This window comes from Harpegnathos saltator, unplaced genomic scaffold (genome assembly GCF_003227715.2).
Source record: "Harpegnathos saltator strain DR-91 unplaced genomic scaffold, Hsal_v8.6 scaffold708, whole genome shotgun sequence".
NCBI classification, from domain to species: domain Eukaryota; kingdom Metazoa; phylum Arthropoda; class Insecta; order Hymenoptera; family Formicidae; genus Harpegnathos; species Harpegnathos saltator.
In genome coordinates, this window is record NW_020230547.1 from 1,560,472 (window position 1) to 1,583,311 (window position 22,840).

At 37.7% G+C, this 22,840-nt stretch overlaps 1 protein-coding gene across 1 annotated transcript in view; it reads left to right on the forward strand.

Moving 5' to 3' along the window:
* LOC105189129 (unconventional myosin-Ie) overlaps positions 1 to 11,943 on the forward strand; it is an 80,335-nt gene extending 68,392 nt beyond the window's left edge. Inside the window, exons 11-21 of the mRNA XM_011151038.3 lie at positions 2,341 to 2,511; positions 4,351 to 4,517; positions 5,651 to 5,864; positions 6,315 to 6,545; positions 6,633 to 6,917; positions 7,181 to 7,336; positions 7,424 to 7,563; positions 8,649 to 8,800; positions 8,893 to 9,282; positions 10,162 to 10,509; positions 10,626 to 11,943. Of these exons, the coding sequence (XP_011149340.1) occupies positions 2,341 to 2,511; positions 4,351 to 4,517; positions 5,651 to 5,864; positions 6,315 to 6,545; positions 6,633 to 6,917; positions 7,181 to 7,336; positions 7,424 to 7,563; positions 8,649 to 8,800; positions 8,893 to 9,282; positions 10,162 to 10,509; positions 10,626 to 10,702 (2,331 nt within the window). The 3' untranslated portion in view covers positions 10,703 to 11,943. The remainder of the gene's footprint in view (positions 1 to 2,340; positions 2,512 to 4,350; positions 4,518 to 5,650; positions 5,865 to 6,314; positions 6,546 to 6,632; positions 6,918 to 7,180; positions 7,337 to 7,423; positions 7,564 to 8,648; positions 8,801 to 8,892; positions 9,283 to 10,161; positions 10,510 to 10,625) is intronic.
* The last annotated feature ends 10,897 nt before the right edge of the window (positions 11,944 to 22,840 follow it).

Here is a 22,840-nt window from a genome sequence, read left to right on the forward strand (position 1 = left end):
AACGCGTTACTTTCCAACCCTGGATATTGCTACATTCGATTATCATTTGTTCCGGTCGATGCAACATGCTCTAGAGGACTACACTTTCATAACTTTGAACAAGTGCGAAAATTCGTCGAAAATTGGATCAACTCCAGAGAAGAATCTTTTTATCGTCGCGGAATCCATCTGTTGTCAGAAGGATGGGTAAAAAGTTGTACGAAACGAAGGATAATATTTTGATTAAGGTATTCGTTCATTATCTTGTTTAAGTAAGTAAATCAGTTTCTGAGAAGAAAAAAAAAAACTTGTCGTCGCTGATCATCGCAACGACATTCAAAACGCCTGGTTCCGACCACCGCGTTGATTTTCGCCGATTATACAAAACTTGACCGATGCAAAATTCATGATTAAACATCATCATTCGCATTGTTTCGTTCATTTTTCCTTGGCCGTGTCGGCAATATTTAATCGCGCTTTTTAGACGTGACGTAACAAGTCGCGACGCGCTCTCCGCGGGACATTCGATTGCTGAATTACCAAAGATAATATATAACGGTGAATAAGCATAACTCGAGAGAGAGAGAGAGAGAGAGAGAGAGAGAGAGAGAGAGAGAGAGAGAGAGAGAGAGAGAGAGACCACGTTTGCACGTCCTGCATCGTTCGATTGACTTTCCACTGGCAGTCGTGCAACCGATTCCTTAGATGCAATTAATTATACTTTACCGGCAACTTAATAAGTCATGACGGTGCCGGCCACCTGTGACCGTCACGGAATTCACAGCGCGATGGAGAACGCTCGCGCGCGCGGTCGTCCGTCGTGCGTTTTGTCCAAGTTTCGCGATAATTATGCGGGGCGCCGTGGATAATAAACGTTGCGAAACGTTAGCCGAGCGGGAGACGGTGGAAAGGGCTGAAATAGCGAGCGGCGACCGGTTTTCGTGCTGGCTGCTCGTACCGCGAGCCGGCACTTTCGGTGAGCTGAAATGGAAAGCGATTTTAAAAGCACCCGGCAATCGCGTTATTACTACGCCTTTCCTTTCCATCGCCTCGAGTAAGCGGCGATATAAATCGCTTGTATGTGCACGATCTGCACGGCACGGCGCGCGGTTGCTGGCGGCGCGCTCGTAATTAATCCCGCATTTTCGACGTAACGCGCTTGTCGTAAGCGCGAACCTTGGCAAGCCGCGCGTATCTGCCACGAACGAGAGTTAGATCGTGGTCGCTTAAATTGTCTGATGCGAGCATAACGAAGGGACGATAAGACGGAATGGGAACGTTCTTGCGACATCCGATCCGAAGAGAAACTCAAGGCCCGATGCCGAAAGCGAAGTGTAATTTATGCGTAAATTATAATATCATATTTAAATACCATACTTAATATCTTGATCGGCCGACATAAAGAACCGATATAAGAGGAATAAACGTTTCGCCCGTAAGTTTGGATTCTTATCGACGAGATGCGAAAATGATGTAACACGAATAGCCAGGTGGACAGAGCGCGTTAGAAAAGGAAAAGAATGCAGAGAACATTTGTGATAAAATACGATGGGAAAGTAGAAGAAACGAGAGCATTGTTTATTATGTTTGTTTACACTCATGAAGAAGATCATAGAGAAAGCGAGAACAGATGATGAAAACGACGAAGAGAATAATTATAATAGAACGAAATCAGTAATAATAATAGAGTAGTTCGCAAGTGCATGCTTAAAGACAAGAAAAATTGATAAAACAACTACAATTCAGTTTAATAGTGAGTTTATCTCGAGCGATTGCACGAGTCTCTCTTAATCCTTAAAGGTTACCATGGGTGAAATTTCACCCCATGCGAATTTTTGATCTTATTAAAAAAACGTAACCACATGCTCTGGTAGAAATACTAATTTATAAATATTAATTATATAAATATTAAATAAATATTAATTATATAAATATTAAATAAATATTAAATAAATAAATATATATAATAAATATTAATTTTATACATATTAAATATAAATATTGATTTAATTTTATAAATATCTTTTCACACTATCAGTAGTGACAACATTATGATAAAATCGACAGATCGATTCTCGCATATACTTTGCTACAAACAATAAGGGGAAAAGTTAGTTACAGGCTGATATTTGGATGGTAGCTCTTAAGGATTAAGTTGACGCTGTTAACCCCAATTCGCTTACATTGACAAATAATTAATTAATATTAATATTTAATTTTCTCTTGTATTAATTTGCGGAGGTGGACGATCACGAGTTATCGCGTTGCTTTATCGGCAGATGAATCGACTGCAAAGTTATGCACGCGCTGAACGTACTCGGCTTCGTGTGACGCGACTGATCTATCTTATTTCGGTTTCAGGAGGAATACGTTTCCGAAAACATTAGATGGACGCCGGTGGAGTTCTTCAATAACGCCATCGTGGTGGAGCTTCTTGAGGATAAGAGGCCACCCGGTCTGTTCCTGGTGCTTGACGATGTATGCGCGACGTTGCACGGCGGAAGCACCGGCGCCGACACCGACTTGAAGAAGGTGACCTTAACATTTAAATTGTCGGGTTAATTTAGCGTAGAAATTTGGGGACCGAGCGAGTCTTATCCAGTAATCTCGTTCTACTTTCCTGAGAAGGTGACTCAAAGAATTTCAAGTCCAAAAGTTGTCTCATTATATGTTTGCTATGGTGATTATAAGTAACGGTAGATTAAGATGTTAACGATGATAACGAGGTAGTTAGCGTAATTTTAATTATCACGAGTGTCGTTCTTAATTATCACAGGTGCCTACATAAAAAAATTTCTCAGGCTTCTCCTAAACAGGGGACACAGATTCCGACCGGAACTTTTGAATTCTTTTTTAAACTGAAATTTTTGCTTGTTTGCGAAAACGTTAAATTCTTTATTTAGAGGAAAAATATAACATATATTATATGCTGCACTTATGACATTTTTATCATTGATTTCAGAAAAAGATTCGACAAATTACTTAAAAAACTTTGAATATTTTTAGACTTTGCCGTTATTCGATACAAACATAAAACAAAAGTCGAAAGAAGGAAACTTTGGAGAAATGTTCGGCAGAGAAACTCTGTTTGGAATCTCCGTATTTCTTTCTTGATTTGGAACCGCATTTCTGAGACATCACGTTTCTAATCTGAATCTTCGTAAATTTTCTATTTGGAACCTATCGTTTTTTAGGGAAGTCGTAATGGATTTTTATTAGATCCCAGAAAATTATTTTCGGATATTTGAATCTGCGTAGATATTAGGGGATCGAACTAGATTCCAATTATATTTTTAGAAATATCCTAAAAGGGGACAATTATTATGAATAGAATGTGTTCTTAATCATCGCGCACAGAGTGAAACTTCGTCCGAGCGAATGCTGAACGAATAAGAATCAATCATCCAACAAAAAAAAGTAATTTCAGAACAGCGGAATCATCTAAATTTTAAAGGATTTTATTTTTATATATGGCCTCAAGAGGATTCCTCTAAGATTAAGAGGAAAATATTATAAATACATTATTCTTAAAGTTAGAGGGATTATATGTTACGAGGCATAATGCAAATCTTTTTATTGATTTTAATATAAATTTTCTGTTATACACAGATTATTTAATTTTTTTAAGAGGATTATTATTTATTCTTACTGTACTTTATTCTTACTGGTTATACTAGTTAATTTGAAAAAATTATTATAATGTATAGCGAAAAGTAATATATATATATGTACTTCTCCCGTTCTACGATAAATAGGCACGAATGAAATAAGATCACCATAACAAATAAATTTCCAATCAGTTTTGTTATTCTTCATAGCTACAAAGCTGTTCATCATAATCAATTGTATGAAACATGGTTAAAAGAAGGAATATATTGTTCACCTTCTTGCAGTAGATTATAAACTATATTTGACCAAATACGGGTAAATTATCTTTGTTATATATTACAGCAACACACATACTTTTTTTAGAAAGCGTTCCAAATATTCTGATCCATGAACATATAATTATTTTTATCGTTCATGTCTGGAGATAGAGCATGACTGAACAAAAGAAGCCGACATTCGACATACATATTCCTCTTCATATAAGAGGAAAATTAATTGATACAAGAGGAAATCCTGTTGAAATAAGAGAAAAACAGTTGGAATAATATATCTACGATAAATTTTAGACGAATGCTTCACTTTAATCGCATTACCGAAAGAGGAATCCTTTTCCTGTAAATGGCTTCGCTTAGAATATGAGACTGTGGGAAAAATCACTTTACAAATAGAATACTTTTTTTCTCGGTGAATTTTCCATTTTACTCGTCATGCGATTATCCATGAAGAGTTATCGAGTATTGTCGTACGACACGATTCCCACAGAAACTGGCAGTAACAGCGGGACAACACGCTCACTTCCAAGACATCAGCGACGGCTTCGCGATTCTCCATTATGCCGGCGTGGTGTCTTACTCCGTGGACGGATTCTGCGACAAGAACCGCGACGTCCTTTTCTTGGACCTGATAGAGCTGATGCAGAGCAGCACAAAGTAAGCCGTCGTAATTTATCAATTATTCATGCGACGCGTTATTTCGAAAGCGAACATGATTAATTAATCTGCGCTTGTTCTCGACTCGCGACGACGAATATTTTACGTCGGCCAGCCGATTGGCACCGAAGGTGGCGGTATTACATATCTCTGCTTTTCTCTCCGAGAAAATCCAACTTCCCGATACCGACCGCGAATGTATAAGCAGGAAATCGCCGCTACTCCGTTGTCGCGGCTTAACATTTGCGGCGGCCGAACTTCCGGCAGTCGGAGACCGTGTTCGCGTCGTTACGTAAATAATTCCACGCTAATTCCACGTAATCGTCGCGTAACTTTAAACGCGACCGTTTACTCGCGTCTATTTACGTAAGGGTACCACGCGCTGTGAATACCTCGCGAAAGTCGCGCTCGCGAACGCCCGGCGGAAAAGCCGGACTGATCCCCCGCGTTTGATAAAAATTGACAAACCAATGGTGGACGAGTCGGCATATTTAATTATTTAATTTATACGAGAACGTAAAGTCTCCTTGCGATTAGCTTCCTCGACAGACATCTCTTCACGCAGGTGAGAAACCTGTTAACACGCTGACTGCCACAGTAGCTTCAAATTTGAAAACTGAAATATAATCGGGGGAGGGGGGGGGAATTAGCGTGGCTATCAAGAGGACGTGAAGGGAACGCCATATATGAAAATTTTGCCGACGAAATGCTGATGCTCCTCCGCAAAGTTGATGTTTCGAAAGCCGTCAGTCAGCGTGAAGATTTACTTGACACGAAAGTTCCGCGGTTCATACGTGCCGAAAATGGCGAGTGGCGTTTCAGAAAGTTCAATGCCAACCTTACAAAAACACAAAGAAAATTTTTCGATTTAAAATAATTACATTAAAGAGCTGGAAAGGAAAAAATTAATATTTTTGCATATACATCTACTAAGCAATAAATACGAAGAGGGTAGGATAGACGTGTTAGCGTTGATTTAAAATAACGTTTGGATGATCGCCTCTGCGCTTTTCGAGCTCGTCATCCACCTCGGCACCCCCTTAATGAGCTTCCGAGAGATGAAGCGCTAAAATTAGTAATATTACGATCGTCTTATACTCGGAGACATAAAGAGTGCACTTATTTCACCTCAGCTCCCTGGTACGCGAGCTTTACCCGCAGGAGAAGGATGCCGCTAAAACGAAAACCCTCAAGTCCAGGCCGACCACGGCAGGCAGTAAAATTAGAAATCAAGCCAGCCGCCTGGTCAGTCAGCTGATGAAGTGCACGCCGCATTATATACGGTGCATCAAGCCGAACGAGACGAAAAAGCCGCGGGATTGGGATCACACGAGGATCAGGCATCAGGTACGGCGCGGGAAAAGAACTCGGTTCGCGCGAATACTGAGGTTAAAGATTGATTTTCTGTTGCCCGACGACTGGGCTTGATTGCGGGAATGTGTCGAAGAAACTGGCACTCCTGTCCGGATTTCGTCGAATATTCAGGTGTATGGTGCTCTGTATCGATTATTTATCAGTCATTATTTTTCATGTATTCTTTAATCCCCATGCTTTATAACATTTTAATGTTCATTGAAATCCGCGCAAAACTGGCCACTCTGGCTACTCTGGGCGTTTTACGAGGAACATTTTGTGCAATTCTTTTTCCATTACTTCTCTCTCACAATGAGCGAAACGTGTGACCTCACACGTGACTCTCCTCCACCTTGACTCTCGGTTCCCTCTATCGTCTCTGCTTATCTCACCCTTGGACATTCAAAAGCAAACGCTCAAGCATATTTCTGCGCGAAAATCCAGGTGGAGTATCTGGGTCTAAAAGAGAACATCAGAGTGCGCAGAGCTGGCTTCGCCTACAGAAGGCCGTTCGCCAAGTTTCTACACAGATATGCGATTCTCACGAAAGAAACGTGGCCTCGTTGGCCCGGGAACGAGAAGCAAGGCGTGGAATGGATATTGGGAAGTGTCCATATCGACAGGTCACAGTATCAGCTTGGCAAGACGAAAATCTTCATCAAGGCGCCCGAAAGCGTAGGTCTCCTCGTCTCTCGTCTCGATATCGCACGCGCCGCGATAGTTTCTCTGTCCGGCGAATTAATCCGAGATCTTCCGACGTAGCTCTTCATGCTGGAGGAAGCCCGTGACAGGAGGTACAATATGTACGCACGAGTCATTCAGAAGGCCTTCAAGAAGTACTTCGCGCGGAAAAGGCAGGAACAACAGAAGCAGGAAGCGGCTGGTCTCTTGTTCGGTCGTAAGGAACGGAGACGGGCGAGTCTGAATAGAAATTTCGTGGGCGATTATATAGGACTGGAGACCAAGCCGCAGACGATGAGTCTCATCGGGAGACGGGAGAAGGTGTTCTTTGCTGAAGTCGTAAAGAAGTACGACAGAAGATTTAAGGTAAACATTCTAATCGCCGTGGAGCGAGGTAAATGCCGAAACACACCGTTGCCCGCATTCGAAAGTAAGAAAGCCTCATTGAAATTCGTTCTGATTTATTTCACTGCCGAGGTCTTTCGTCGCTGAAATCTTATCGCATTTTATCCGAATCTGGAGCTACGAGTGAAATTTGCGGTTCATAGAGCCTTCATTAATTTTCGTGACGAGTGATTTATACGGCAGATTTCGCTGCAATTTTCCGTGACGAGCGATTTATGCAATAGATGTGCCGAAGGGATCTCGTACTCACCGGAAAGTGTCTCTACTTGATCGGTAGAGAGCAGGTAAAAAAAGGCGCCGAGAAGGGCAAGTCTATCCTGGTTATCAAGAGGAAACTGCCGTTTAGTCAGATCAGTCATGTGTCATTGAGCATGTTGCAGGTAATTATCATGAATTATCGCGATTGCTGTACATTCATTCCGTGCGTTACAGTTAATGCATGTCTGAAAAATAATGGTCCCTTTCAGGACAATTTTGTGATCATCCATACGAGGGAAGACTACGCCAGCTTGTTGGAATCTGTATTTAAAACGGAGTTCCTATCTGTCCTGGACAAAAAATATCTCGAAGATACCGGCCACCCGCTGAATATTAAGTTTAGCAACAAGTACGGATACTTGTATACAGGGTGTACCAGAAAGATGGATATCCTGGATTGACGTTTTGATTGATGACGGTTTTAACAAAAAATGATGAAAACAAAAGGTTTGGAGTTTGGAAATGGGAAATCTAGTGGTGAACTTGACCTAGGCTGATGATTTTGAAATTTCCAAAGGCCATCAAGTTAACAAAAGTTAGGGGATCATTGTAACAGCATATTCTTGAGACCAAATAGAGTAAAATAATCTAATACTATTTTTTCTTTCGACAAACAGCCACTGAGATATAAAGCTAAATGTTAAGCTAAATAATATTATATAAGCTAAATATTAAAAAAAAATTACCAAGTTTTCCCTAAACATCTAAAAAAATATCAGACGAATTAAAACATATTTCAGACAGAAATTAATAGGTAGAAAAGGATGATATGATAAATGAAAAAAAAGAGGGTTTCCACTTACGATTTTAAAGTTAACCTTGATTTGACCTCTAAATTTGATCCCTAAGTCAAGTTCAAGTTCGCCGCTAAATGTCCATTTTCAAACCCTAAAACCATTGTACTTAACATTTTTTTTCAAAAACATTATCCCTTCGAGTTAATCCGGGGGGTACCCACCCTTCTGGTACACCCTGTATATAATACACGCACTCGGGGTTGGGAAGATTATTTTCGGAACGCAACGTGTTACCATTGTTCGTTATCTACCGAAAAAAAAGAGCAATCCGTTATCGTTGCTTAAAAAGTAACAAATCGTTACAACTTCGTTATCTTTTCCATTAAGTTGTGAAGACTTTTTCTTTTCAATTCGCTTCCGTATATTTTTTTCGTATAAATCATGTATTCTATGTGTGCAAAGTAACGTTGTTTGTTTGCTAGTGTAATTGAGTTACTGTTACCGTTATTAATGAAAAAGTAAAATAACATCGTGACCAAGTCGTTGCTGAAGAAAGCAACTTGCAACGATAACGGCGGAGAGCAACTGCCCATATATTTGTTGTTGTTATTGCGCCGCGCATTTTGTCAGTCGAAAAAAATTACAACGACAAATCAACTAAAAAATAAAACAACGAACTTTTCAACTCGGTTTCCAGCTTAGAGTTTAAAGTGAAGAAGGAGGGTTGGGGTGGCGGCGGAATGAGGCAGCTGAAATTCACACAGCTGGACTACGGCGATCGGGAGATCTTAAAGTCCAGCGGCAAGATTCTCAACATCAGCATCGGCCCGGGACTGCCGAGCACAACGAGTAGGTTTCTCCCGGTGATCATCGACGGATAATGGCTTCTTTAATTATATTACATTTTCGACACACATCGTAACACCGCGATCATGTTTCAGAGCCCAATCCAAACCGATCAATATCGTCCGTTTCCCCACGTAACGGTAAGGTTTCGAAGCCAGTCCGTTCGGCACCGAAGCTGATCTCTCGAGCAGACGGCACGGGTGTCTCGTGTAACTTTAACTCGGCTGCTGTTCCGAGTAATCAGGTAACCGCGGCCACGAGGGTGGCCGGAAGATCTCTCCTCCGTCCGGTGGCAGCCGAGAGGACTATGGCGCCCGCACAGGCGACTTCAAACGGCAAACCGAGCATTCCGTCGAACCGGCCAAATCTTCAAGGTACACGGCCTCGTAAGGAGATGAGGAAGGAAACGAATTATCCGAACAAGTTGCAAAACAGACCGGATGCTGTCATGGGCATGTTCGTCAACCCTAATGCTGGACCACGTGGTGGGTTTCTCTTCTTCAACAAATTCGATGTTCGAAGAAACAGCTTTTTGCTTTCTTTTAGCAAATAAAATTAGCTGCCCTTTAAATTGTAAAATATCAAATAAATACCTCGGAAATGAAGAAAAATATGAGGAGGTGTTTCAGACGAAGGTTTCAAGGTTTCAAGGCGGACGTGTGATGATTCTGCTCTAACCTTCATCGAATGACGCAAAATCAATGGCTGCGGAAAGAACACAGAGAAGTCGTAAATAGAATTCTGTTGCAGTTTGCAGATTTGTTGACGCAGCGGTGTGCAAAGATTAATGTCACTGATCAATTTCTCTCGCCAGTTTACACATAAAAGTATCAAGACGAGCTTGTCGAAGAGCGAATAGTTTGCGATATTTTACATATTGTACTGACAAGCATCAGGATAAAATCTGAAATATCTCGGGAAGTATTCGCTTCTCGATGACTTTACTTGGGTACTTTTATACACAGAATGAGCAGATAATTTCCCATACAGCACAGAAGTTGCAGCAACATTGCTGCAACGTTGCAAAGATATTGCTGCAATGTTACTGCAACTTCTGTATGTGTGCGGGTTGACTCATGTTAAAAAAGCGTACAATTCTGTTAAAAAAATTAAAGGTAACTTTCACACGACTTAAGCGAAAGTCTCCAAGGGTTAAATGAGTAGCATGCGTTTCCCTTGAAACTCTGAAACTTTTATGTGGAATATTTTTCCCAGTAAAGTGTAGTTTGTTGGCGTGTCCCATTTAAAATTGGGCACCTACTGGGCGCGTGCGTTCTGCGATGGTTTATAAAATATGCAGTAAAGTTCTCAATAAAGATTCAGAAGGATTTGTTTCAACGCTCTTATCATGTAACATTTTGCAGGTTTGCTGAAATTTCCTCCGCCGCCTACAGAACCACCGCCGCCTGCGCATGAACCCGTAGGGTTCAGACTGCCGTCCCTCAGTAACGAACGCGATAAGGTTTCTGGTCACTTCAACAAAGGGATGCAAACGAGCCAAGAATGGAACGTTAGGAAAATCAATGACGCGACGACGTGTGCGAGAAGAACGGAAGATAACGCCGCGTATGCGATAGCCAATAAGAAGATACCGCCTAAGAAACCGATACCACCGAGTTTACCAAAGGTTAAGGCTTTGTACGATTACGAGCCGCAGGATCTCGATGAGTTAGGGCTCAAGGAAGGCGACATCGTGGAAGTGCTCAAAGAACGTGAGTTGTTTCGCGGTTAATAATTTCCTTTGACCAACAACGGCACAGGAAGAAACCACTTGATGATATGATAACAATAAGCCACGCGCTAATTAATTACTGTTCTCTCGTTCCAGATGAGGGTGGCTGGTGGCATGGAAGACTGAAAGGGAAAACGGGTCTCTTCCCTTCGAACTATGTAGAAAGATTATGAGCTCTGTGACCGACATAGGATGACTTTCCCATATCCCGATTGAGCTAATCGATAATTACATTTGTAGAATATCATAAGATCGATTTAGTGACGTTCATATGCGATACCACACAAATACCAAAATCTACATTTCCGTCTGTGTTCACTGGCATAAAATCGATACGACAATCCTCAATATTGTAACTATTAGTGTTACATGTTATGTTGTTCATTCATTGAGATATAAACGCGCTCGATTTTTGGACAGTAGCCTTGGAGAATGCTCCGAAGTTTACAAATGATGTGCTTATCTTTGTAAACTTTCTTATACTCAATAAATAGATCTTTTCAACACCTCATCATATCTATTATCGTATTTACTGATGATTGTATACAATGTACGCATGAAATATATAGTAAATTCTATAATCGCTGTACGATATAATGGCGTATTGTAAAGATTAAAAAAAGGAGACATCCGTTTACAAAAAAAAAAAAATCACGTAGCCGTGTAATATTTATTATCTTCCACATTCTAGAGACGAGCGCTCGTTGTTTACGAAAATTAACTTGAGATTTGCTGATGATAAATTTGTATTCATGACGGTTGTATAGGGTTATGATATTACAAATATTTCAGACCTCTCTCGAGATGCCAAAAGAAATTTCTCGTAGCATAATTTAATGATTAATATATATCTGATAAGCACTTTCTGGTATGATATATGTACATCGTTTTTATTGTTACATAGCTAGTTGATAAGAAATTTGTGATGCTTGGTCGGTATTTATAACAAAGGATAACCAGTTACCAAATATAAATGTGACAAGTAGTTCGTAATATAGGCGTTGTTAAAAAGAGAAATCGACCATTAAATAATTAATTATAACAAATATGAATACCTTGTTATAGATCATATTTAAAAAGTATCGGGAATAACCTTTAAACTATTTAATATCTGAAACATCATTAATGATAATATTTAATGTTAAGCTTCTTAAAAATAAGATGCGGCAACGCGTATGTATATATCGTGTGATACAAAATAACGGGGTAATCGATCAATCTTTTGTTATATATCAATCTTATGTTAATATTTATTACTTTGAAAATAAATATCCCTTTGTGATACCTGTTGTTTAGACTCACACTTGGAAGCAAAAGAATTCTACATCTATCCGGTGCAATATGTAATTATTCATTACATTTGTATGTATGTCTATATATCGTCAAGTTATCTCATCTTGATGTTAATTGATAATAAAAGTTGAATATTGCAAAAAAGAGAATAAAACATTATAAATCTTAAATATTATTTCGATTTTTAAGTTGTTTTTCTCATAAATTTATGAGCAAAATAGTACGTTCATATTTGTAAGAAACAAATAAGACATTTTTTTTCTATAACGTAAATTAATTTTGGACACAGAAGATTGGAAGAGATTTTACAAAATTTGCAATCATGAAATATAGAAAAAGGAAATGAAAAGATAAAATGACTCCCAAATGATACACAATGGAATGAAAGAAAATATATCTGTTTCACTCCAATTTATTGCACTAGTTTAGAACAAAGTCCGTAAATAGAAACAGAACGAAGTCAGGTCCTCTCACGGCCGCTATTTTGGAGCCAGATAATGTATTGGGTACGTGATATACTATATACGTGTAGTATAGTATTATGGTTTAGTTGTGTGAGTGGTTAATCAGCTGAGCCACGGCCGCCGCCATTTTCAAGCCAAACTGTGTGAAGTGGATGAGAGGATGATTCTCCGTTTCTCTATTTACGGACCTTCAATTCAATTCAATTCAATAAATGGCTCTGGGTAAAATAGGGTACTGCTCCAACGCCACTATCACGGTGTAGATAGATTAAATTCTGTAAGGCTATTTATGCTACCTTTGACGCTTGATGCTGACTTCTTTTATCGCCAGCTTCTCGTTTTCCTAAAGCGAATTTCTGGCTGACAAAGTCGCTAGCGTTGGAGCATTTGCACGACGCTGATAAACTGCGTTTAATCACTAGCGTTTTAAGGAGAATTTTGCGGAAACGGTCAGTTAAAAGGATCATGGCGTCAAGGAATCGTGTTAATTCAAGGAAACGTGATAAGACGTTAATCTAGATTCGAAATAAGAATAGTCCGAGCAAATCGCAACAAGTTGTGATCGCACATTTTGAAGTTAGAAGTTACGAAAATTTGAAAACCCAGCACAGCACTGCAATATTGCAGCAATATTGAAGCAATATTATAATATTGTAGCAATATTACAATATCACAAGATTATTATATAATATTCCAGCAATATTATCACAATATCACAGAGTGATATATCAGATTACAATATCACTGGAATATTACTGCAATGTTACAATGTGACTATCGTATGGCAACATAGTGGCAATATTACAACAATATTGCGCGATAATAAATCTCATTGCAATATCATAGGAATATTGCCGCTATATTCCAGCATGATAGACCGCTACGTAATATTTCTGAGTATCGCAGTAATACTTCAATGTGATATATCAATCTACAATATCGCAGGAATATTATAACAATGTTGCGGAGTGATATATCAGACAGATTGAATAAATCAGCATTATAAAGTGAGAAAACGTTAGAAAAATCGATATAAGATGAAATTCGTGATTTCGGCTGCAATGTTGAGTCCGCCATATTGAAAAAAAATTTAGAAAAAAACTACCCACATATTTTTAAGGTACAAATGTTAATAACGCGATCTTTGTAGTTTCCGGTATAAAATAACAATTTTTTTTAAGAAATCAATGATTTTCATAAAAGACAGACTGATGAAAATACGCCGTTTTGTTTAGATCTAAATAGTTAAATTGTAAAAAGCTTACCCGAGGACTTTTAAAAAAATTATTTCCGAAAAGAATTATTAGCGATTTCTTTAATATCTGTTAGCTCAAAGTTTATAGTCACGTTATTGACGGTTGCTGTACTCAGTTTCAGAATCCTTTACTGAATGACATAAAATTTTTTCGATTTGCGAAAAGTTCTTATTGAGAACTTCTATAAACATTATTCTTTATGCTATCATTATATTTATATTTCTATTATTGAAAATTGTCTTATATATATACGTTAATATTACATCTGTATTTTTATTATAAAAATGATAATGATAAGATACTGATTTTAATAAAAACTTTTTAGCAATTATGGTTTATAACATCTTACAAATCTTATAAAATTTATGATTCTGAAGCTATGATACCGAAAATATTTGCGTTTTGACTTAGCAGATGAATGATATATCAGACAATATCACTGGAATATTATTGCAATGTTACAATGTGATTATCGTATGGCAACACAGTGGCAATATTACAACATTATTAGGAGATGATAAATCTCATTGCAATATCACAGGAATATTGCCGCTGTATTCCAGCATGACAGACCGCCACGTAATATTTCTGATTATCGCCACAATACTGCAGTGTGAAACAATTTATATACAGGGTGTCCCATTTTAATGTCACATCACAAATATCTCAGAAACACATTTAAATTCAAATTTCAATTAAAATTAACTTAAAATTAAAAAATGTAACCTTCGGTATCTCCTAAACGGCTCAAGATACAGGAACACGCTTTTGCCTCAATATAGTCCTGTATCAACCCTATTCTCACCATAAATCTCGACTCTCAATTCCCAGTAGAAGCGGAGATATGAACATTTAAATTCAAATTTCAATTAAAATTAACTTACAATTTAAAAATGTAACCTTCGGTATCTCCTAAACGGCTCAAGATACAGGAACGCGCTTTTGCCTCAATATAGTCCTGTATCAACCCTATTCTCACCATAAATCTCGACTCTCAATTCCCAGTAGAAGCGGAGATATGAACATGTAAATTCAAATTTCAATTAAAATTAACTTAAAATTTAAAAATGTAACCTTCGGTATCTCCTAAACTGCTCAAGATACAGGAACGCGCTTTTGCCTCAATATAATCCTGTATCAACCCTATTCTCACCATAAATCTCGACTCTCAATTCCCAGTAGAAGCGGAGATATGAACATGTAAATTCAAATTTCAATTAAAATTAACTTAAAATTTAAAAATGTAACCTTCGGTATCTCCTAAACGGCTCAAGATACAGGAACGCGCTTTTGCCTCAATATAGTCCTGTATCAACCCTATTTTCACCATAAATCTCGACTCTCAATTCCCAGTAGAAGCGGAGATATGAACATTTAAATTCAAATTTCAATTAAAATTAACTTAAAATTTAAAAATGTAACCTTCGGTATCTCCTAAACGGCTCAAGATACAGGAACGCGCTTTTGCCTCAATATAGTCCTGTATCAACTCTATTCTCACCATAAATCTCGACTCTCAATTCCCAGTAGAAGCGGAGATATGAACATTTAAATTCAAATTTCAATTAAAATTAACTTAAAATTTAAAAATGTAACCTACGGTATCTCCTAAACGGCTCAAGATACAGGAACGCGCTTTTGCCTCAATATAGTCCTGTATCAACCCTATTCTCACCATAAATCTCGACTCTCAATTCCCAGTAGAAGCGGAGATATGAACATTTAAATTCAAATTTCAATTAAAATTAATTTAAAATTAAAAATGTAACCTTCGGTATCTCCTAAACGGCTCAAGATACAGAAACGCGCTTTTGCCTCAATATAGTCCTGTATCAACCCTATTCTCACCATAAATCTCGACTCTCAATTCCCAGTAGAAGCGGAGATATGAACATTTAAATTCAAATTTCAATTAAAATTAACTTAAAATTTAAAAATGTAACCTTCGGTATCTCCTAAACGGCTCAAGATACAGGAACGCGCTTTTGCCTCAATATAGTCCTGTATCAACCCTATTCTCACCTTAAATCTCGACTCTCAATTCCCAGTAGAAGCGGAGATGTGAACATTTAAATTCAAATTTCAATTAAAATTAACTTAAAATTAAAAAATGTAACCTTCGGTATCTCCTAAACGGCTCAAGATACAGGAACCCGCTTTTGCCTCAATATAGTCCTGTATCAACCCTATTCTCACCATAAATCTCGACTCTCAATTCCCAGTAGAAGCGGAGATATGAACATTTAAATTCAAATTCCAATTAAAATTAACTTAAAATTTAAAAATGTAACCTTCGGTATCTCCTAAACGGCTCAAGATACAGGAACGCGCTTTTGCCTCAATATAGTCCTGTATCAACCCTATTCTCACCATAAATCTCGACTCCCAATTCCCAGTAGAAGCGGAGATATGAACATTTAAATTCAAATTTCAATTAAAATTAACTTAAAATTTAAAAATGTAACCTTCGGTATCTCCTAAACGGCTCAAGATACAGGAACGCGTTTTTGCCTCAATATAGTCCTGTATCAACCCTATTCTCACCATAAATCTCGACTCTCAATTCCCAGTAGAAGCGGAGATATGAACATTTAAATTCAAATTTCAATTAAAATTAACTTAAAATTTAAAAATGTAACCTTCGGTATCTCCTAAACGGCTCAAGATACAGGAACGCGCTTTTGCCTCAATATATTCCTGTATCAACCCTATTCTCACCATAAATCTCGACTCTCAATTCCCAGTAGAAAGCGGAGATATGAACATTTTAAATTCAAATANATACAGGGAACGCCTTTTGCCTCAAGTATAACGTTCCCACTAGTCAAACCCTATTCCACCATAAATTTCGACTCTCAATTCCCAGTAGAAGCGGAGATATGAACATTTAAATTCAAATTTCAATTAAAATTAACTTAAAATTTAAAAATGTAACCTTCGGTATCTCCTAAATGGCTCAAGATACAGGAACGCGCTTTTGCCTCAATATAGTCCTGTATCAACCTTATTCTCACCATAAATATCGACTCTCAATTCCCAGTAGAAGCGGAGATATGAACATTTAAATTCAAATTTCAATTAAAATTAACTTAAAATTTAAAAATGTAACCTTCGGTATCTCCTAAACGGCTCAAGATACAGGAACGCGCTTTTGCCTCAATATAGTCCTGTATCAACCCTATTCTCACCATAAATATCGACTCTCAATTCCCAGTAGAAGCGGAGATATGAACATTTAAATTCAAATTTCAATTAAAATTAACTTAAAATTTAAAAATGTAACCTTCGATATCTCCTAAACGGCTCAAGATACAGGAACGCGCTTTTGCCTCAATATAGTCCTGTATCAACCCTATTCCCACCATAAATTTCGACTCTCAATTCCCAGTAGAAGCGGAGATATGAACATTTAAATTCAAATTTCAATTAAAATTAACTTAAAATTTAAAAATGTAACCTTCGGTATCTCCTAAACGGCTCAAGATACAGGAACGCGCTTTTGCCTCAATATAGTCCTGTATCAACCCTATTCTCACCATAAATCTCGACTCTCAATTCCCAGTAGAAGCGGAGATATGAACATTTAAATTCAAATTTCAATTAAAATTAACTTAAAATTTAAAAATGTAACCTTCGGTATCTCCTAAACGGCTCAAGATACAGGAACGCGCTTTTGCCTCAATATAGTCCTGTATCAACCCTATTCTCACCATAAATCTCGACTCTCAATTCCCAGTAGAAGCGGAGATATGAACATTTAAATTCAAATTTCAATTAAAATTAACTTAAAATTTAAAAATGTAACCTTCGGTATCTCCTAAACGGCTCAAGATACAGGAACGCGCTTTTGCCTCAATATAGTCCTGTATCAACCCTATTCTCACCATAAATCTCGACTCTCAATTCCCAGTAGAAGCGGAGATATGAACATTTAAATTCAAATTTCAATTAAAATTAACTTAAAATTTAAAAATGTAACCTTCGGTATCTCCTAAACGGCTCAAGATACAGGAACGCGCTTTTGCCTCAATATAGTCCTGTATCAACCCTATTCTCACCATAAATCTCGACTCTCAATTCCCAGTAGAAGCGGAGATATGAACATTTAAATTCAAATTTCAATTAAAATTAACTTAAAATTTAAAAATGTAACCTTCGGTATCTCCTAAACGGCTCAAGATACAGGAACGCGCTTTTGCCTCAATATAGTCCTGTATCAACCCTATTCTCACCATAAATCTCGACTCTCAATTCCCAGTAGAAGCGGAGATATGAACATTTAAATTCAAATTTCAATTAAAATTAACTTAAAATTTAAAAATGTAACCTTCGGTATCTCCTAAACGGCTCAAGATACAGGAACGCGCTTTTGCCTCAATATAGTCCTGTATCAACCCTATTCTCACCATAAATCTCGACTCTCAATTCCCAGTAGAAGCGGAGATATGAACATTTAAATTCAAATTTCAATTAAAATTAACTTAAAATTTAAAAATGTAACCTTCGGTATCTCCTAAACGGCTCAAGATACAGGAACGCGCTTTTGCCTCAATATAGTCCTGTATCAACCCTATTCTCACCATAAATCTCGACTCTCAATTCCCAGTAGAAGCGGAGATATGAACATTTAAATTCAAATTTCAATTAAAATTAACTTAAAATTTAAAAATGTAACCTTCGGTATCTCCTAAACGGCTCAAGATACAGGAACGCGCTTTTGCCTCAATATAGTCCTGTATCAACCCTATTCTCACCATAAATCTCGACTCTCAATTCCCAGTAGAAGCGGAGATATGAACATTTAAATTCAAATTTCAATTAAAATTAACTTAAAATTTAAAAATGTAACCTTCGGTATCTCCTAAACGGCTCAAGATACAGGAACGCGCTTTTGCCTCAATATAGTCCTGTATCAACCCTATTCTCACCATAAATCTCGACTCTCAATTCCCAGTAGAAGCGGAGATATGAACATTTAAATTCAAATTTCAATTAAAATTAACTTAAAATTTAAAAATGTAACCTTCGGTATCTCCTAAACGGCTCAAGATACAGGAACGCGCTTTTGCCTCAATATAGTCCTGTATCAACCCTATTCTCACCATAAATCTCGACTCTCAATTCCCAGTAGAAGCGGAGATATGAACATTTAAATTCAAATTTCAATTAAAATTAACTTAAAATTTAAAAATGTAACCTTCGGTATCTCCTAAACGGCTCAAGATACAGGAACGCGCTTTTGCCTCAATATAGTCCTGTATCAACCCTATTCTCACCATAAATCTCGACTCTCAATTCCCAGTAGAAGCGGAGATATGAACATTTAAATTCAAATTTCAATTAAAATTAACTTAAAATTTAAAAATGTAACCTTCGGTATCTCCTAAACGGCTCAAGATACAGGAACGCGCTTTTGCCTCAATATAGTCCTGTATCAACCCTATTCTCACCATAAATCTCGACTCTCAATTCCCAGTAGAAGCGGAGATATGAACATTTAAATTCAAATTTCAATTAAAATTAACTTAAAATTTAAAAATGTAACCTTCGGTATCTCCTAAACGGCTCAAGATACAGGAACGCGCTTTTGCCTCAATATAGTCCTGTATCAACCCTATTCTCACCATAAATCTCGACTCTCAATTCCCAGTAGAAGCGGAGATATGAACATTTAAATTCAAATTTCAATTAAAATTAACTTAAAATTTAAAAATGTAACCTTCGGTATCTCCTAAACGGCTCAAGATACAGGAACGCGCTTTTGCCTCAATATAGTCCTGTATCAACCCTATTCTCACCATAAATCTCGACTCTCAATTCCCAGTAGAAGCGGAGATATGAACATTTAAATTCAAATTTCAATTAAAATTAACTTAAAATTTAAAAATGTAACCTTCGGTATCTCCTAAACGGCTCAAGATACAGGAACGCGCTTTTGCCTCAATATAGTCCTGTATCAACCCTATTCTCACCATAAATCTCGACTCTCAATTCCCAGTAGAAGCGGAGATATGAACATTTAAATTCAAATTTCAATTAAAATTAACTTAAAATTTAAAAATGTAACCTTCGGTATCTCCTAAACGGCTCAAGATACAGGAACGCGCTTTTGCCTCAATATAGTCCTGTATCAACCCTATTCTCACCATAAATCTCGACTCTCAATTCCCAGTAGAAGCGGAGATATGAACATTTAAATTCAAATTTCAATTAAAATTAACTTAAAATTTAAAAATGTAACCTTCGGTATCTCCTAAACGGCTCAAGATACAGGAACGCGCTTTTGCCTCAATATAGTCCTGTATCAACCCTATTCTCACCATAAATCTCGACTCTCAATTCCCAGTAGAAGCGGAGATATGAACATTTAAATTCAAATTTCAATTAAAATTAACTTAAAATTTAAAAATGTAACCTTCGGTATCTCCTAAACGGCTCAAGATACAGGAACGCGCTTTTGCCTCAATATAGTCCTGTATCAACCCTATTCTCACCATAAATCTCGACTCTCAATTCCCAGTAGAAGCGGAGATATGAACATTTAAATTCAAATTTCAATTAAAATTAACTTAAAATTTAAAAATGTAACCTTCGGTATCTCCTAAACGGCTCAAGATACAGGAACGCGCTTTTGCCTCAATATAGTCCTGTATCAACCCTATTCTCACCATAAATCTCGACTCTCAATTCCCAGTAGAAGCGGAGATATGAACATTTAAATTCAAATTTCAATTAAAATTAACTTAAAATTTAAAAATGTAACCTTCGGTATCTCCTAAACGGCTCAAGATACAGGAACGCGCTTTTGCCTCAATATAGTCCTGTATCAACCCTATTCTCACCATAAATCTCGACTCTCAATTCCCAGTAGAAGCGGAGATATGAACATTTAAATTCAAATTTCAATTAAAATTAACTTAAAATTTAAAAATGTAACCTTCGGTATCTCCTAAACGGCTCAAGATACAGGAACGCGCTTTTGCCTCAATATAGTCCTGTATCAACCCTATTCTCACCATAAATCTCGACTCTCAATTCCCAGTAGAAGCGGAGATATGAACATTTAAATTCAAATTTCAATTAAAATTAACTTAAAATTTAAAAATGTAACCTTCGGTATCTCCTAAACGGCTCAAGATACAGGAACGCGCTTTTGCCTCAATATAGTCCTGTATCAACCCTATTCTCACCATAAATCTCGACTCTCAATTCCCAGTAGAAGCGGAGATATGAACATTTAAATTCAAATTTCAATTAAAATTAACTTAAAATTTAAAAATGTAACCTTCGGTATCTCCTAAACGGCTCAAGATACAGGAACGCGCTTTTGCCTCAATATAGTCCTGTATCAACCCTATTCTCACCATAAATCTCGACTCTCAATTCCCAGTAGAAGCGGAGATATGAACATTTAAATTCAAATTTCAATTAAAATTAACTTAAAATTTAAAAATGTAACCTTCGGTATCTCCTAAACGGCTCAAGATACAGGAACGCGCTTTTGCCTCAATATAGTCCTGTATCAACCCTATTCTCACCATAAATCTCGACTCTCAATTCCCAGTAGAAGCGGAGATATGAACATTTAAATTCAAATTTCAATTAAAATTAACTTAAAATTTAAAAATGTAACCTTCGGTATCTCCTAAACGGCTCAAGATACAGGAACGCGCTTTTGCCTCAATATAGTCCTGTATCAACCCTATTCTCACCATAAATCTCGACTCTCAATTCCCAGTAGAAGCGGAGATATGAACATTTAAATTCAAATTTCAATTAAAATTAACTTAAAATTTAAAAATGTAACCTTCGGTATCTCCTAAACGGCTCAAGATACAGGAACGCGCTTTTGCCTCAATATAGTCCTGTATCAACCCTATTCTCACCATAAATCTCGACTCTCAATTCCCAGTAGAAGCGGAGATATGAACATTTAAATTCAAATTTCAATTAAAATTAACTTAAAATTTAAAAATGTAACCTTCGGTATCTCCTAAACGGCTCAAGATACAGGAACGCGCTTTTGCCTCAATATAGTCCTGTATCAACCCTATTCTCACCATAAATCTCGACTCTCAATTCCCAGTAGAAGCGGAGATATGAACATTTAAATTCAAATTTCAATTAAAATTAACTTAAAATTAAAAAATGTAACCTTCGGTATCTCCTAAACGGCTCAAGATACAGGAACGCGCTTTTGCCTCAATATAGTCCTGTATCAACCCTATTCTCACCATAAATCTCGACTCTCAATTCCCAGTAGAAGCGGAGATATGAACATTTAAATTCAAATTTCAATTAAAATTAACTTAAAATTTAAAAATGTAACCTTCGGTATCTCCTAAACGGCTCAAGATACAGGAACGCGCTTTTGCCTCAATATAGTCCTGTATCAACCCTATTCTCACCATAAATCTCGACTCTCAATTCCCAGTAGAAGCGGAGATATGAACATTGTAACGGCCGAGCTCCGCGGTTCGGTCGCTGCTACGCGTTTCGCGCGGATAAGGCTCGTCGGAGGCCGGGTTCGGTGAGGAGGAAAGTGGAGGGCAGAGCGAAATGGTCCGAATATTCTCTCTTTCGGCATAAGGCGTCTAGACCGAATCGGCTGTACGGATCGGTCTGGTGACTAGGAGCTCGATCGCCGCCGTTTTATAGTTGTTCGCGCTACGATGATACGGCGGCGATCGAGCGGCGCGCCTATCGGCGCGAGGCATGATGACGGCGCGTGATCGCGGCCGCGCGCGCTAGCGGCAGCGCGTGAACGCCGCAGCGCGCGATAGCGGCGGCGCGTGATAACGGCGGCGCGATCGTCTTCGTTAATTTAGGGTGGCGCAAAGCGCCGTTCTTCGGCCCGACAGGTGGTCGGTCGGGCCGGTAGTAACGAGGTGCATCTGCGCCTCGTTACAACATTTAAATTCAAATTTCAATTAAAATTAACTTAAAATTTAAAAATGTAACCTTCGGTATCTCCTAAACGGCTCAAGATACAGGAACGCGCTTTTGCCTCAATATAGTCCTGTATCAACCCTATTCTCACCATAAATCTCGACTCTCAATTCCCAGTAGAAGCGGAGATATGAACATTTAAATTCAAATTTCAATTAAAATTAACTTAAAATTTAAAAATGTAACCTTCGGTATCTCCTAAACGGCTCAAGATACAGGAACGCGCTTTTGCCTCAATATAGTCCTGTATCAACCCTATTCTCACCATAAATCTCGACTCTCAATTCCCAGTAGAAGCGGAGATATGAACATTTAAATTCAAATTTCAATTAAAATTAACTTAAAATTT